Source organism: Ovis aries, chromosome 6, assembly GCF_016772045.2.
Source record: "Ovis aries strain OAR_USU_Benz2616 breed Rambouillet chromosome 6, ARS-UI_Ramb_v3.0, whole genome shotgun sequence".
NCBI classification, from domain to species: Eukaryota; Metazoa; Chordata; class Mammalia; order Artiodactyla; family Bovidae; genus Ovis; species Ovis aries.
Genome location: NC_056059.1, coordinates 91,984,597 through 91,997,733, shown reverse-complemented (window position 1 = coordinate 91,997,733; position 13,137 = coordinate 91,984,597). Strand labels below are relative to the sequence as shown.

At 38.2% G+C, this 13,137-nt stretch overlaps 1 protein-coding gene, 1 long non-coding RNA gene and 1 other non-coding gene across 32 annotated transcripts in view; 2 read left to right on the top strand and 1 right to left on the bottom strand.

Annotated features, from left to right (window-relative positions):
• The window catches only part of CCDC158 (coiled-coil domain containing 158), a 78,429-nt gene that overhangs the window by 39,401 nt on the left and 25,891 nt on the right, over positions 1–13,137 (top strand). For 17 of the 30 annotated variants that reach the window (XM_060417265.1, XM_060417281.1, XM_060417268.1 and 14 more), the window contains 5 exons: positions 1,389–1,541; positions 3,567–3,679; positions 6,713–6,871; positions 7,830–7,922; positions 8,900–9,025. In XM_060417265.1, coding sequence (XP_060273248.1) covers positions 1,389–1,541; positions 3,567–3,679; positions 6,713–6,871; positions 7,830–7,922; positions 8,900–9,025 — 644 coding nt within the window. The remainder of the gene's footprint in view (positions 1–1,388; positions 1,542–3,566; positions 3,680–6,712; positions 6,872–7,829; positions 7,923–8,899; positions 9,026–13,137) is intronic. The other 13 variants (XM_060417284.1, XM_060417283.1, XM_060417272.1 and 10 more) reach the window with 3 other exon arrangements.
• Positions 2,209–2,315, top strand: LOC114115503 (U6 spliceosomal RNA). The gene has a single exon (XR_003589838.1). It is a non-coding gene; the product is annotated as a U6 spliceosomal RNA (small nuclear RNA).
• Positions 8,946–12,157, bottom strand: LOC132659971 (uncharacterized). Its single transcript, XR_009601085.1, has 3 exons — positions 11,999–12,157; positions 9,161–9,202; positions 8,946–9,038 (listed from the first exon to the last, which is right to left on the bottom strand). It is a non-coding gene; the product is annotated as an uncharacterized LOC132659971 (long non-coding RNA).

The window sequence follows — 13,137 nt, the reverse complement described above, 5'->3', positions numbered from 1 at the left end:
TCACACGCATACACACACACACGCACATGCGTATGTCAGTGATGGCTGGGCATTTACTATGCCAGATGCTGAGACAGGCCCTGGGGACAACGGTGAGGCTCCACGTTGGTTGGAAGCCAGACCTGTGTAGAATGTATCACGTGCGGTGGGTGAAGCACACTGGCTGGGTGGTGGGTAGAGATGCGGGAGAGGGAGGGAATCACCTGTCGCAGGTGACATCTGGGTTCGATGGAGGAATAGGAATTTGGCAGGTGAAAAGGAGGTAGAAGGGCAGTCCAGGTGGAAAGAACATTATGGGCAAAAGCAGGAAGGCATGAAGTAACACAGTGCAACCTCAGAAACACTTATGGGAGTAGAGGTACAAAGGAACAAGAACTAAGAAATGAGGCAGAATGGATAGGCAGAGCCAGACAGCGTGGAGCCGGCAAGAGATACCGAGTAAGAGATTGTTGTCACCAAATTTACATTTTAGAAGGACAGAGTCAGCAGGTAAGAAGAGAAAGGCAAGCCTAGAACAGAGGCCAGCCAGCTAAGGAGAATTTTGCAGTGGTCCCAGGGAAAGGCGATGAGAACCTGAACTGAGGCAGTATAATGAGAATGAGAGGAGAGGGAAGACTTAGGCAAGGTTTTGGAGATTGAATCAACAGTAAATGATCAGAGCGGTTGTGTGTGTGCTTCTGATTTTAAATTTGTAGTATTGGGAGAACAATGATACCAACATCTGAGAAAATGAAATCAAGGGGGTTAACTTACAGGCAGGAGGGTGAGGCAATCAGTGTGAGACCATTGGTCTTCGGGCACCAGGGCATCCACGTGAAAGTATCTGGAGAGACAGGGTTAGATCTCAGCAGAGAGGTCTTGACTCTGCTGGTTCCCTTTATAAGTAAATCTATCTATCATATATTAATAGACACGTGTAAATAAATGGATAGTTGAATGTGTGAGTGTGTGTTCTTGTGTATGAATGATGAATGCCAGGTATTTTGATAGTTACTGGAGATAAAAAATCAGGTAAAACACGTGGCAGTGTCAGGTTTCTTACCGAGTCATGAGCTCCATCTGCCTACACATGGTGGCCGAATCTGTTGTGGTGGGTATGATTATCCAAGAAAGTTTAAGAGGAAATAGATGTGAGCCAATTACACTGGCTGGAAGAAAAGCAATGAATAATAAGAGTAAAAGAGGGCCACCCACCCGAGCAGATTAAAAAGAGTTAGATCCCTGAAAAAGTGTGTGTACATCTCATTTCTGTAACAAATGATGATGTAACTAAGTGGGGTCTCTTTGAGCTCCAAAATTCTGTGATCATTAATTACAAATAAAATAAGCTTTATAACAATGAAGTAGAAAAAAATTAACCAACTATTATTGCTTATCATGTTGTACAGAGGACTATGAAGTCTTAAAAAGGAACTTTCGAAACAAAAGTGAAGAAATGGAAACTACTACAAATAAGCTGAAAATGCAATTAAAATCTGCACAGTCTGAGTTGGAGCAAACAAGAAATACTTTAAAGTCAATGGAAGGATCTGATGGCCATGGTATGCTTCAGAAGACCTTTTCCTTTTGTTTTTAATTCCCTTGGTATAGATTTAATAAAACACAAACTGGATTCGTTGCCTTCCACTTCTTCACAGTGAAGCATGGTGTGAGAGACCTACAACAGTAGATATCACTGATGGTTGTTATATGGCTGTTATAATTCCCAGTGTTTTTGAGGGAAATTGACATTTGCTTAATTTATTCCTTAAGTATCTGAATCTTTCTTTTTCTTTAGCTATTTCAATAATTTCTAACAAACCTCAATGTCCATAAATGCCAAGTAATTGTTTTTGAGGAAGTGTTGATATAAATACAGATCACCAATAATTTTCATTCATCAGCCTATTTTTCACATGTTTACTTATCTTCGTAAACTGTGTGCCTATGGCTATTTGTCCATTCCTGACTCCTCCTCTGAGTTGAAGGTGGGAGGGTGCCCTGGGAATTGACCTGCTAGGATGAGGGGTCGCTTCTCACCGCTTTACACCTGTTCCCTTTTCACCTTGCTGCCCATATTAATTCAGAGGGAAGGTTAGTTGCTGTTTAAATCATATTATTCCTATCATTGTTAGTATGGCTGTGTTAGCTGACTATAAGAATAAAGATTTAACTAAAGACTACATTTTCTATTTCTCAATATATTTTCATGTCAAGAGATTTATGTTTGTGCTCACTTCAACAGCACATATACCAAAATTGGAATGATACTGAAAAGATTACCATGGCCCTTGCCCAAAGATGGCACAGAAATTCTTGAAGTGTCCACATTTTGTGCAGTCCTCAGAGATTCAGCTCTGTCTTTGCTGGTAAACGTAAAGAAAATGGAGGGGCGTGGAGAGCTCACTCCAGAGGCCCACCTGGGGTCTGTTCCCACCGCCCCATCCACTAGACAGTCTCCTCCTCATGTGCTCCAGGCCTCTCCACAGCTCCCCCCATCCCATTACAGTTGTTAAATTAACTAGGTAACCCTGAATTCACTCTCGAATTAGGATCACCTTAAAATAAAGAATTTATTAAGAAAATTTCCTTTGAAGGCCAAGTGTGATGCATTTAATCAGACCAGAATTCTTCACAGTGGTGAGCAAATGATAGCAGACTTTTGCTCTATTAACAAACCAATGAACTGTGCCTGTATTAACCCTGGTCTGGACACTTTAGCTGCAGGAACTATATCTTGTTAGCAAGAAGTCAGACCTTTCATCCTCCAATAGTTTGTTTTTAAAGAATGCCAATTTTCTTTTTCTTTTTAACCTCTAAGCTGGACCTAACTCAAAAGCAGTGGCATTTTCAAACCTCTTTTCTTAGCTGGTTCTAAGAAACAACATAGGATCTTTGAATTTCCAAACAGTGGTGAGCTTTACTTATCTTTTCAGTGGCCTGCCATGTCTTAAGTCTTCAGTGCCTTGCCTCCTGTCTAGAACATTCTCATCCTGTTACCAGTTTCAGTAAAATAATCACATATATGCTTATGTGGCCAGTTTGACTTTTGAAACAATAGTGAGTTCTGAGTACATGGCAATACCCATGACAATGGAAATGGAATGGTTTGTGTTATCACTGGGATCTTTTAAAAGATCGATAATAGTAGATGTCTTGTGTGGTATTTTATATATGAGTTTCTAGAAAGTTATTTTAGTGAAAATTCTAGTTACATTTTTCGTTGTATGACTGTATATTTTGTGTATATATTTCCTATATGTGTAAGTATGAATTTGGTCAGTATTATTTATTACCATTGGAGATATGGCAAATTACGATGGCCAATGAAGTTAATTCTAGCAAGGAATCACAAAACATCAGCATTTATATATGTTTCTCAGCTCAAAACCCCTGAGTAATTGCTGAAAATTGTTATGTCCCAATATTGGGAAATCTGAAAACATCTTTTGTGAAAACTTTCTTGAAATGATCCAGGAATCTTACACATTTTCATGGTGTTTGAACATAAAATTAGAGTCACCTCTCAAAATTTAGAAACTTTAAAAACTAAGATACAGTTTAGTTCCTTTTTTTTTTTTTTTTAGCTATGAAAGTGGCAATGGGGATGCAAAAACAAATTACAGCTAAAAGAGGTCAGATAGATGCCCTTCAGAGCAAGATACAATTTTTGGAAGAGGCAATGACAAACGCGAACAAGGTGAGTGCCTGTGCTTGGAGTGGGGGAGACCAGCGTGTTTACCCGTTAGTGAGCTGCAGCACAGAGTGAGGCACACAGAGATGCAAAGTTCAGTGGGGACAGGGCCGGAGGCCACTCCTAACAGAGCGTGCGGAGAAGGTTCCCACGGGAACATCTGAGCAGGACCTAGAGAGAGCTAGTGTTTCTTGTTTATTTTTTTAATAACTACTCTGGAATGAATTTTACTTTTATGATTTTCTTCCTTGGTCGTCTTTTGTTATTTTTTACATGTATCTGTTCTTTTTCAAATTCTTTTTCCATTGAGATTATTACATAATATTGAGCAGCATTCACTGTGTGTAGAGTGGGTCTTTGTTGGTTGTCTATTTTAAATGTATCAGTGAGACCAAACATACGGATTCCAAGGGGGAGGGGTGGGGTGGGAAGAATCGGAAGCTTGGAATTGACGTATATACGCTTTTGATACTAGGCATAAAATAGGTAACTAATGAGCACATCCTGTAGAGCACAGGGAACTCGGCTCAGTGCTGTGTGGTGACCTAAATGGGAAGGAAAGCTAAAAAAGAGGGGATGTGTAGATACATATAGCTGATTCACTTTGCTGTGCAGCAGAGACCAATACAACACTGCAAAGCAATTCTACTCCAATAGAAATTAATCTAAAAAGAAAGAAAAAAGAAAGTAGTATGTATATTCGATCTCAAATTTCCAATCTATCCCTCCCCCAACCCTTCCCACCAGTAACCATAAATTCGTTCTCTATGTCTGTGAGTCTGTTTCTGTTTTGTAGATAATTCCATTTGTATCATTTTTTTAGAATCCACATGTAAGTGATATCATACTACCTTTGTTTTTCTCTGTCTGACTTAACTTCACTTAGTATGACTATCTCCAGGTCCATCCATGTTCCTGCAAAATGGCATTATTTCATTCTTTTTAATGGCTGAGTAATATTCCATTGCATATATATATATCACATCTTCTTTATCCATTCATCTGTTGATGGACATTTAGATTACTTCCATATCCTGGCAATTGTAAATCAGTGCTGCAGTGAACACTGAGGTGCATGTATCCTTTCAAACCATGGTTTTCTCTGGCTATATGCCCAGGAGTGGGATTGTTGGATCGTGTGATAGGTCTAATTTTAATTTTTTAAGGAAACTCCATATTGTTCTCCATAGTGGCAGTTACCAGTTTACACTCCCACTAAGAATGTAGGTGGTTCCCTTTTTTCCACACCTTCTAAGGCATTTATTGTTTGTGGATTTTTTTGATGATGGCCATTCTGCTGGTGTGAGGTGTTACCTCGTCATAGTTTTAATTTGCATTTCTCTGTTAATTAGATGTTGAACATCTTTTCATGTGCCTCTTGCTACCTGTATGTCCTCTCTGGAGAGAAGTCTGTTTAGGTCTTCTGCCCATTTTTTTGATTGGATTGTTTCTTTTTATGATATTAAGCCACATGGGCTGTTTGTACATTTTTGAGACTAATCTTTTGTCAATTGCATCATTTGCAAATATTTTCTTCCATTCCGTGGGTTGTTTTTTCATTTTGTTTATGACTTCCTTTGCTGTGCAAAAACTTTTGGGTTTAATTAGGTCTCATTCATTTAATTCCATTGGAGTTTTGATTTGTTTTAATTTCCATTACTCTGGGAGATAGATGGAAAAGGATATTGCTCTAATTTATGTCAGAGTGTTCTGCTGATGTTTTATAGTGTCCGGTCTTACATTTAGGTCCTTAACCCATTCTGAGTGTATTTTTATGTGTGCTGTTAAAGTGTTCTGGTTTCATTTTCTTACATGTAGCTGTCCAAGAGCTAGTATTTTAACTGCAAGAAGATACTCATGGTAGAGACAGAGTGATTATAAGCAGAGTATATTCAGTTCCACTCTAATATGACAACTGTGTTCCTAAAATCATGCTATACAAAATTGTGCAACAAAACCCACCACGGGACTTGTGGGAGTAGTGGGATTAGGAGCATGACACTGACGAACTTCATCACTGACAAAGGAAATAGGTGCCCAATGAAAATGGTGGCACGGTTTTGCACGTTAAATGTTGAAGAGACACATAAATACGACAATTAGGATGGTCCTTTATCTTAAAAATGACCTGAAGTTCGCTTGTGAACATGTGCATTGAAGAACTGCAGTGTGATAGTTGTTAAGAAGGGGTAGAAGGTAGGTTTTTCTGTGACATAGGATGTGGCTCATTAACACAAGGTAAACGGAGGGAGCTAATTGTTTGAAGAGTGTGTATGTTTGTGTTTTGTATTTCTGAGCAACTCTCCTTAGCTGGGTGCGGTTTTCTGCACTGACCTAGTATTTCTCATAGATTGAAACCATGCATTAATAGAGGTGAAATCTGTGTTGTGCTCAAATATTCCCTTAAACGTCAGTCAGGGAATAGTCAGTCTTTGGAGTAGACTTGCACTTTCAGAAGAAGAGTTACAATAGAACTGATCATAATGCCAATGAGAAGGAAAACAGCACACGCAAAAAATGAGGGCAACTCAAGCAGTTGCTTTTCCCCTTTCCAGAATGCTGAAATGCTTTTTTAGAATGAGGCTAAACACTGACAGATATGCATATACATTTGTTATACCTCTCACCGGTCTTTCCTGGTAGCTCAGCAGTAAAGAGTTTGCCTGCAGTGTAGGAGACACCAGATACGTGGGTTCAATCCCTGTGTCAGGAAGATCCTGGGAGAAGGAAATGGCAACCCACTCCAGTATTCTTGCTTGGGAAAATCCCACGGTCAGAGGAGCCTGGTGGGCTACAGTCCATGGGGTCACAAAGAGTCAGGCATGACTAAGCAACTGAACGCACACACACTCGTTACATGGACTTACTTGCTGTGTCTTTGTTATTTCCCACTTTTTTCTCCCCTCCTGCCTTAAGTTCCAAATAGGCAAATAATGAAAGAGTAAAATGAACAAATCTAGGCTAAGAGAAATGATATGTATGTGCTTCAGCATCTACATCGCTATATTGTTTCTGATATTCACTCCTGTATAATTGTAGGAAAAACATTTTCTAAAAGAAGAGAAGACAAAATTAAGCCAGGAATTGAGTACTGTTGCAACAGAGAAAAACAAGATGGCTGGAGAACTAGAAGTCCTGCGATCTCAGGAGCGCCGATTGAAAGAAAAGGTTGCTAATATGGAAGTTGCTCTCGATAAGGTGGTTATTAACTAAATAAATACAGTAGTTAACAACTAAACAGGCAAGCTCCATGTTGATAGACACCAAATCTGTCGAATTGGATTGTGTCCCAGTCACTTCACACAAGGAAGAACTATATATCCTGTAGAGAAGGCTGAGCTTTAAGAACAAATCATGATGCATACTTTTTACAAAATTATGGTGTTGTGTTTTTTTTTGCTTACATGAACATAAGAGCAGTAATGCAAGATGTGAGATGCTTCTGGTATCCTTTGTGGCCTGAATAATTTAAAATACCACCAGTCTAATTTACCTTCAAAGAAGGACTTCAATACTTGGTAGAATACAGTCCGTTAATAATATCAATAAAAAGATGAAGTAATGCTAATGTGTGGCACTTTGTGGAGTTCAGAAAGTGCAGGTAGAGAATGCAGCTTAATGACTGCGAAGATCAGTGATGACACCACATTTGTCCTTGCCATATGTTGTAGAGGAGGAATCTCTTTGTGTCACCTGGAAACTCTGGAAACCTGAAAATACTGTATACCCAAACCAGTCCTTGCTTCTTGAGACAACAGAGCCTCTGTGGTGACAAACATGGTCTATGTTCCCACCTATGCAAACTTAGGACTTAGAATATGATATATGGGCGCAACGAATTTCAGTTGTGGTTATCTTTATGCAGATATTTTTACCATTGCTAAAGCTGTTTGCTCATTTCATCCTTAGTTCATTCATTCTTTTGCGTATCCTTCACCTACTAAACGCTATATAGATGCTGGGGCTACAAAGACATGACCTCCAATAACTCTCAGTTTTCTGAATAAAACAGATAAGTAAATAGATAAATGTAATACACTGTGCTAGGAATGGGGGGAAGTTTCCTTGAAGAGATGGCGACTCTGCACATATACATTAATAAAATAAAATTGCACAAAGAATGGAAGATAAACCACATGTGGTTGCTTGATTGTAGGCATCTTTGCAGTTTGCAGAATGTCAAGATATAATACAGCGTCAGGAACAAGAATCTGTGCGCCTAAAACTTCAACACACGTTGGATGTAAAAGTAAGGTCTTTGGTTTTCATTAAATAGCAATTTAAGCAAAACTTAAGCCTTGGTCTTGGCCTTTTGGCTAAGATCAAGTGGTGGCTCAGACGGAAAGCGTCTGTCTACAATGTGGGAGACCTGGGTTTGATCCCTGGGCCGGGAAGTTCTCTGGAGAAGGAAATGGCAACCCACTCCAATACTCTTGCCTAGAAAATCCCATGGACGGAGGAGCCTGGTGTCCATGGGGTCGCAAAGAGTTGGACACGACTGAGCTACTTCACTTCACTGATATACTTTTAGGTTTTCTTCATGTATCTTAGATGCTTTCAAGTGTACTTTTAACATTATCTGATATTAACAATTACAAAATCTTTACATTGTACCTACTGTACCTATCCTTTTCCTATATAGTAACACGTTGAAGCACCATGCTTTATGTTAGGTTTATATTGTGTGAAGGAAACACAGAAGTACTTACCTTGGGGAACCAGAGGTTTGCATACAGGAGGAGGTCAAACATGTTTGACTTGTTTGGAGAATAGCAAAAATGAGGTAATTTGCATGACAAATCAGGTGTGCTTTAAAAATAGGACATTTTCCACCAAAATATATTTGTTTTTTGAATATACTTTAAAAGTGCGGCCATACTTCAAAGTCACAGTACTGGATACCTTCCCATAGCTGGAGAGGAATCTTCTCAGTAGTATGTCAGAACTGGTGTGGAGTGTTTGGCCAAGTTAAAACCAATGTAGTAGCCTCTGATTGGAGATGCCGCTTCCCACCTGGAATGCTTACATCATTCACAAGTGTGAAAGCCTCTTGCTAAGCCCAACATTAGTCCCCAAAGAATAACATGCATCTTGCTTAATACTTTGGCTTCAAACTTTGTAGGGGTTCAACATGTAAGTGAAATTTATTTGCAAAAATACATTTTGATTTCACAATTCCAGCTGTAGGTTGACAGTTATTTTGCTCACATATATACTGTCTTCCAGGAACTGCAGGGTCCTGGATACACCTCAAATTCTGCTGTGAAGCCACGCCTTCTACAGCCATCGTCTGCTGCTCGCTCTCATTCCAACGTGCCATCTTCCCAGTCTACAGCCAGCTTCCTGTCTCATGTGAGTCACTTGTCTTATAGTTTGTGATGCAAATGGCGTAATAGGTAAATGATTTTAAGTTGAGAAGAATTTCATTAAAAAAATAAGCCTATAGTTATGACATTTTCAGTTTTTAGAATTTAAATTTATACCCACCAGGTGAACAGAAAGGTTTTTCTTTCTTGTTTGGCATTTTCTCTGGGAAAAAACAAAACATGAAATACTCGGTGATATTAATGTAAACAATAATTATTAAAGTACATTATTATTTAAAAAAATAAAGTAAATTATTTAGTAACCTGTACTGATATTTTTCTATCATAAGCATTCAGTGTACAAAGCCAATGTTGAGATGGCTAAAATAGGCATCACTTCAAATGCCAAAGGCAAATTATTTGTATTATAGTACTCTACTAAGATGAAAATGATTTGCTGTATATTGTCTCTTCATGACCTATATGTGGACTTATTTATAATCATAAAGATTCTATTAATATTAAAATTGTTACTCTCTCTAGTTAAAATATTAGAGAGTTCGAAATTCTTTTAGTTTAACCTTTTGTACTATTAAAGCTTAGGAAAAAATATGCGGAGTATAAAATTCAGATTTTCTCTCCTCTGAAGTTATATGTATTTATCGTACCACTAATCCCTTGCAACCAGTATTCAGCTCCATCTCCAAAGAAATGAGACATATTTCATAAATCACTCATGAAAATCCATTTCATTAGTTAATTGTCCTATTGTATGTATAGCAACAAGGTCACTGGTAGCCTACCAGTTATTTTGCCTGTGCCTTGAATATAAAACATGCACTGCAGAATGAGCAAGTTGAAATGGACTCCTTTCACATACACGTGGTATATATGACTGATAAGCTGTCACACAATAACATTCTGTCAAACAAAAGAACATTATTAATGGTGGTGGTGGGTGGTGGTTTAGTCGCTAAGTCGTGTCCACCTCTTGTGACCCCGTGGACTGTAGCCTGCCAGGCTCCTCTGTCCATGGGACTCTTCCAGGCAAGAATATCAGAGTGGGTTGCCATTTCCTTCTCCAGGGGATCTTCCCAACTCAGGATTCAAACCGGCATCTCCTTTGCAGGCAGATTCTTTACCGACTGAGCTACGAGGGAGCCCAGTATTATTAATACTAGAAGTTAAACATGGTTCTTTCTGGAGACTGGAAATTGGAGGTGGGCAGAGGAAGGGAAGAAAATTGCTGCTTTTTAAGTCTCATAAATCATTTTACTTTTAAAACTATATGCATGTTACATTAATAAAAATTAAATTAAACCCATCTCTCCATGAACTTAACAACAAACAAAGAACAACAACAAAGCATATTTGACCAGGAGTCACTGGGACTTAAGATGTGTCTCTAACTTCTTTGTGTGACCTTGGAAATTGAGTTAAATAATACTGTGCCTTTTCATCTCTAATGAGGGTCTGGACTATGGATCATCTCTAGGGTTTTCTAGAAGATCAGCTCTAAATTTTCATGGACTTTTCATTACCCAAAAGCCTAGTAAGATTACCTAAAGAGCTTAGTAAGATCGGCTCTTTAATACATAGACTATGCTGCTGCTAAGTCACTTCAGTTGTGTCCGACTCTGTGTGACTCCATAGACGGCAGCCCACCAGGCTCCTCTGTCCCTGGGATTCTCCAGGCAAGAACACTGGAGTGGGTTGCCATTTCCTTCTCCAATGCATAAAAGTGAAAAGTGAAAGTGAAGTCGCTCAGTCGTATTCGTATTCGACTCTTCGCAACCCCATGGACTGTAGCCTACTAGGCTCCTCTGTCCATGGGATTTTCCAGGCAACAGTGCAGGAGTGGAATGCCATCGCCTTCTCCGACCTAGACTATACTTGATTATAAAGAATCTCATCTATCACTGAAAAAGTACTAGTCATGAGTCTGTTAAATTAAAAACTTGAGTTATAATTCTAACAGCAATAATGAAGTGTATTTTCTGAATAGATTGTTAAGTCTGTTTTATACAATTAACTTCTTCCCTTAAAAATGTTATTATAAATATGTTTATTATATAATTTTACACATTAAATATAACATACATTCTTTGTTCTATTCACTGATGTGTTCTGAGTACCTAGAAAAGTATCTAGCATGTGGTAGATATTCAGTACATATTTGTCTAATGGATGAATGAATTCTTTGTACTGATAAAATATTGGGTACAGGTTTTCATTGTTTCTACTGGCAAGTCAGGTTTAAGTCTTACTGTCGCTTTTTTGAAGGTAATTTTTTTCTCTGACCGTTGTGAAGCTTTGGGTTTAAGCAGTTTAACTGTGATGTGCCTATCTGTGTTCTTCTTTATGTCGCTTGTGGGTCACTGATCTCCCTGGATGTGTGGATTGCTATCTTTCATTGATTTGGAGAAATTTGTGTCTTTTATATTTTTGATTATTTTTTTCTGCTCCATTCTCTTGTTTCCTTCTGAAACTTGTACTATTAAATAACTTTACTTTTTTAATTGCTATGTTATAGCTCCATTGTTTGAATTCCCCTGTGGAATTGTAACCATTGTTTCTCTTGATTTCTAGTCATATTTTTGTCTGGTCTTTCTGCTTTCTTTTTTTCAAGACTTTATTTTTTAGAGCAGTTTTAGATTCACGCCAAAATTGAAAGGAGGATACAGAGATTGCTCATATACTTCTTGCCCCCACACATGCACAGCCTCCCTGTTATCAGCATCATTCACTGTAATGATACGTGTGTTATCCAGGATTAATCTACATAGACACATCATAATCACCCCAAATTCATGGTTTACCTTGGGGTTTATTCTTGGTGTGGTACATTCTATGGATTTGTACCAGTGTTTATAAATGTGTCATTACTGATATATATCCATTATTATCATTTACAGCATTTTCACTTTCCTATCCTAAAATTCTCTATGCTCTGCCTACTGATCCTTATCCTCCTTCCACCCCTGGCAACCACTGATCTTTTATTGTCTCCTAGTTTTACCTTTTCCAGAATGCCGCTGAGTTGGAATCATACCATATCTTGTTTTTTCAAATTGGCTTCTTTCATTTAAGCAGTGTGCATTTAAGCTTCCTCTATGTCTCTTCATGGCTTGATAGTCATTTATTTTTAGCATGGGATGGTAATTCATTGTACCACAGTTTGTCTGTTCATCTACTGGAAGGTACTGGGGTTGCTTCCAAGGTTTGGTAATTATTAATAGAACTCCTGTCAACATCCACGTGCAGTTTTTTTGTGTACATATGTTTTAAACTTCAGTGGGCAAATATAGATAGCATGATTGCTGGGTCATATGGTAAGAATCTGTTTAGTTTTGTAAGGAACTACCAAACTGTCTTCCAGGGTGGCTGTACCATTTTATACTCCCACCAGCAGCGAGTGAGAGTTCCTCTTGTTCCACAGCCTCACCAGCATTTGGCAGAGATTGTATAATGCAGTAGTTTTCTGTGAAAGGGTGCATTTCATTTAGTAAGTGTTTTAAAACCTTGCATGTCTGAAAATACCTTTGTTCTTCATTTATATTTCATTGATACACAAAATGCTACTGCTCTTGTGCTGTTTTGCTTCCATGGCCTGTGTATGTGACCTGTTTGTTTCTCAAAGCTTTTGGAGTCCTTTCTTTACCCCTAGTATTCATTTCAGGGTGATCTCTGCTGGGAGTCTTTTTCCCTTCACTGTATGGGCACTGTAATGTTCTTTCCTCTCAGAAATTTTCTTGTGTTATTTATTTGATAACTTTTCTCCCTCCGCTTTTACAGTTCTTTCTGGAATTCCTGTTAAGTCACCTATTAGGCTTCCTGGATTTAGTCTCAAATCTTCTTTAATTTTGGCTTTCAATTTCTATCTCCTCGTATTTTATTCCCAGCTTTTGGGAAGACTCCTCAATTCCGTCTTCCAAATACCTATTGAATTTTTTTTTCCTGAATATCATTTTTTTTTTAAATTTCCAGGAGACTTTTTTGTTTTTTAGATCTGCTCTTTATATAGTTTCATATTCTTTAGTGGATGCAGCGGTACTTTCTCATTTCCATTTAAGGCTATTAATTTCAGTCTTTCAATAATCTCTTCTGTTACCTGAATTATTGCTGTTTCTTCAAATTTATTTTTTTCTGTTTGTTTTG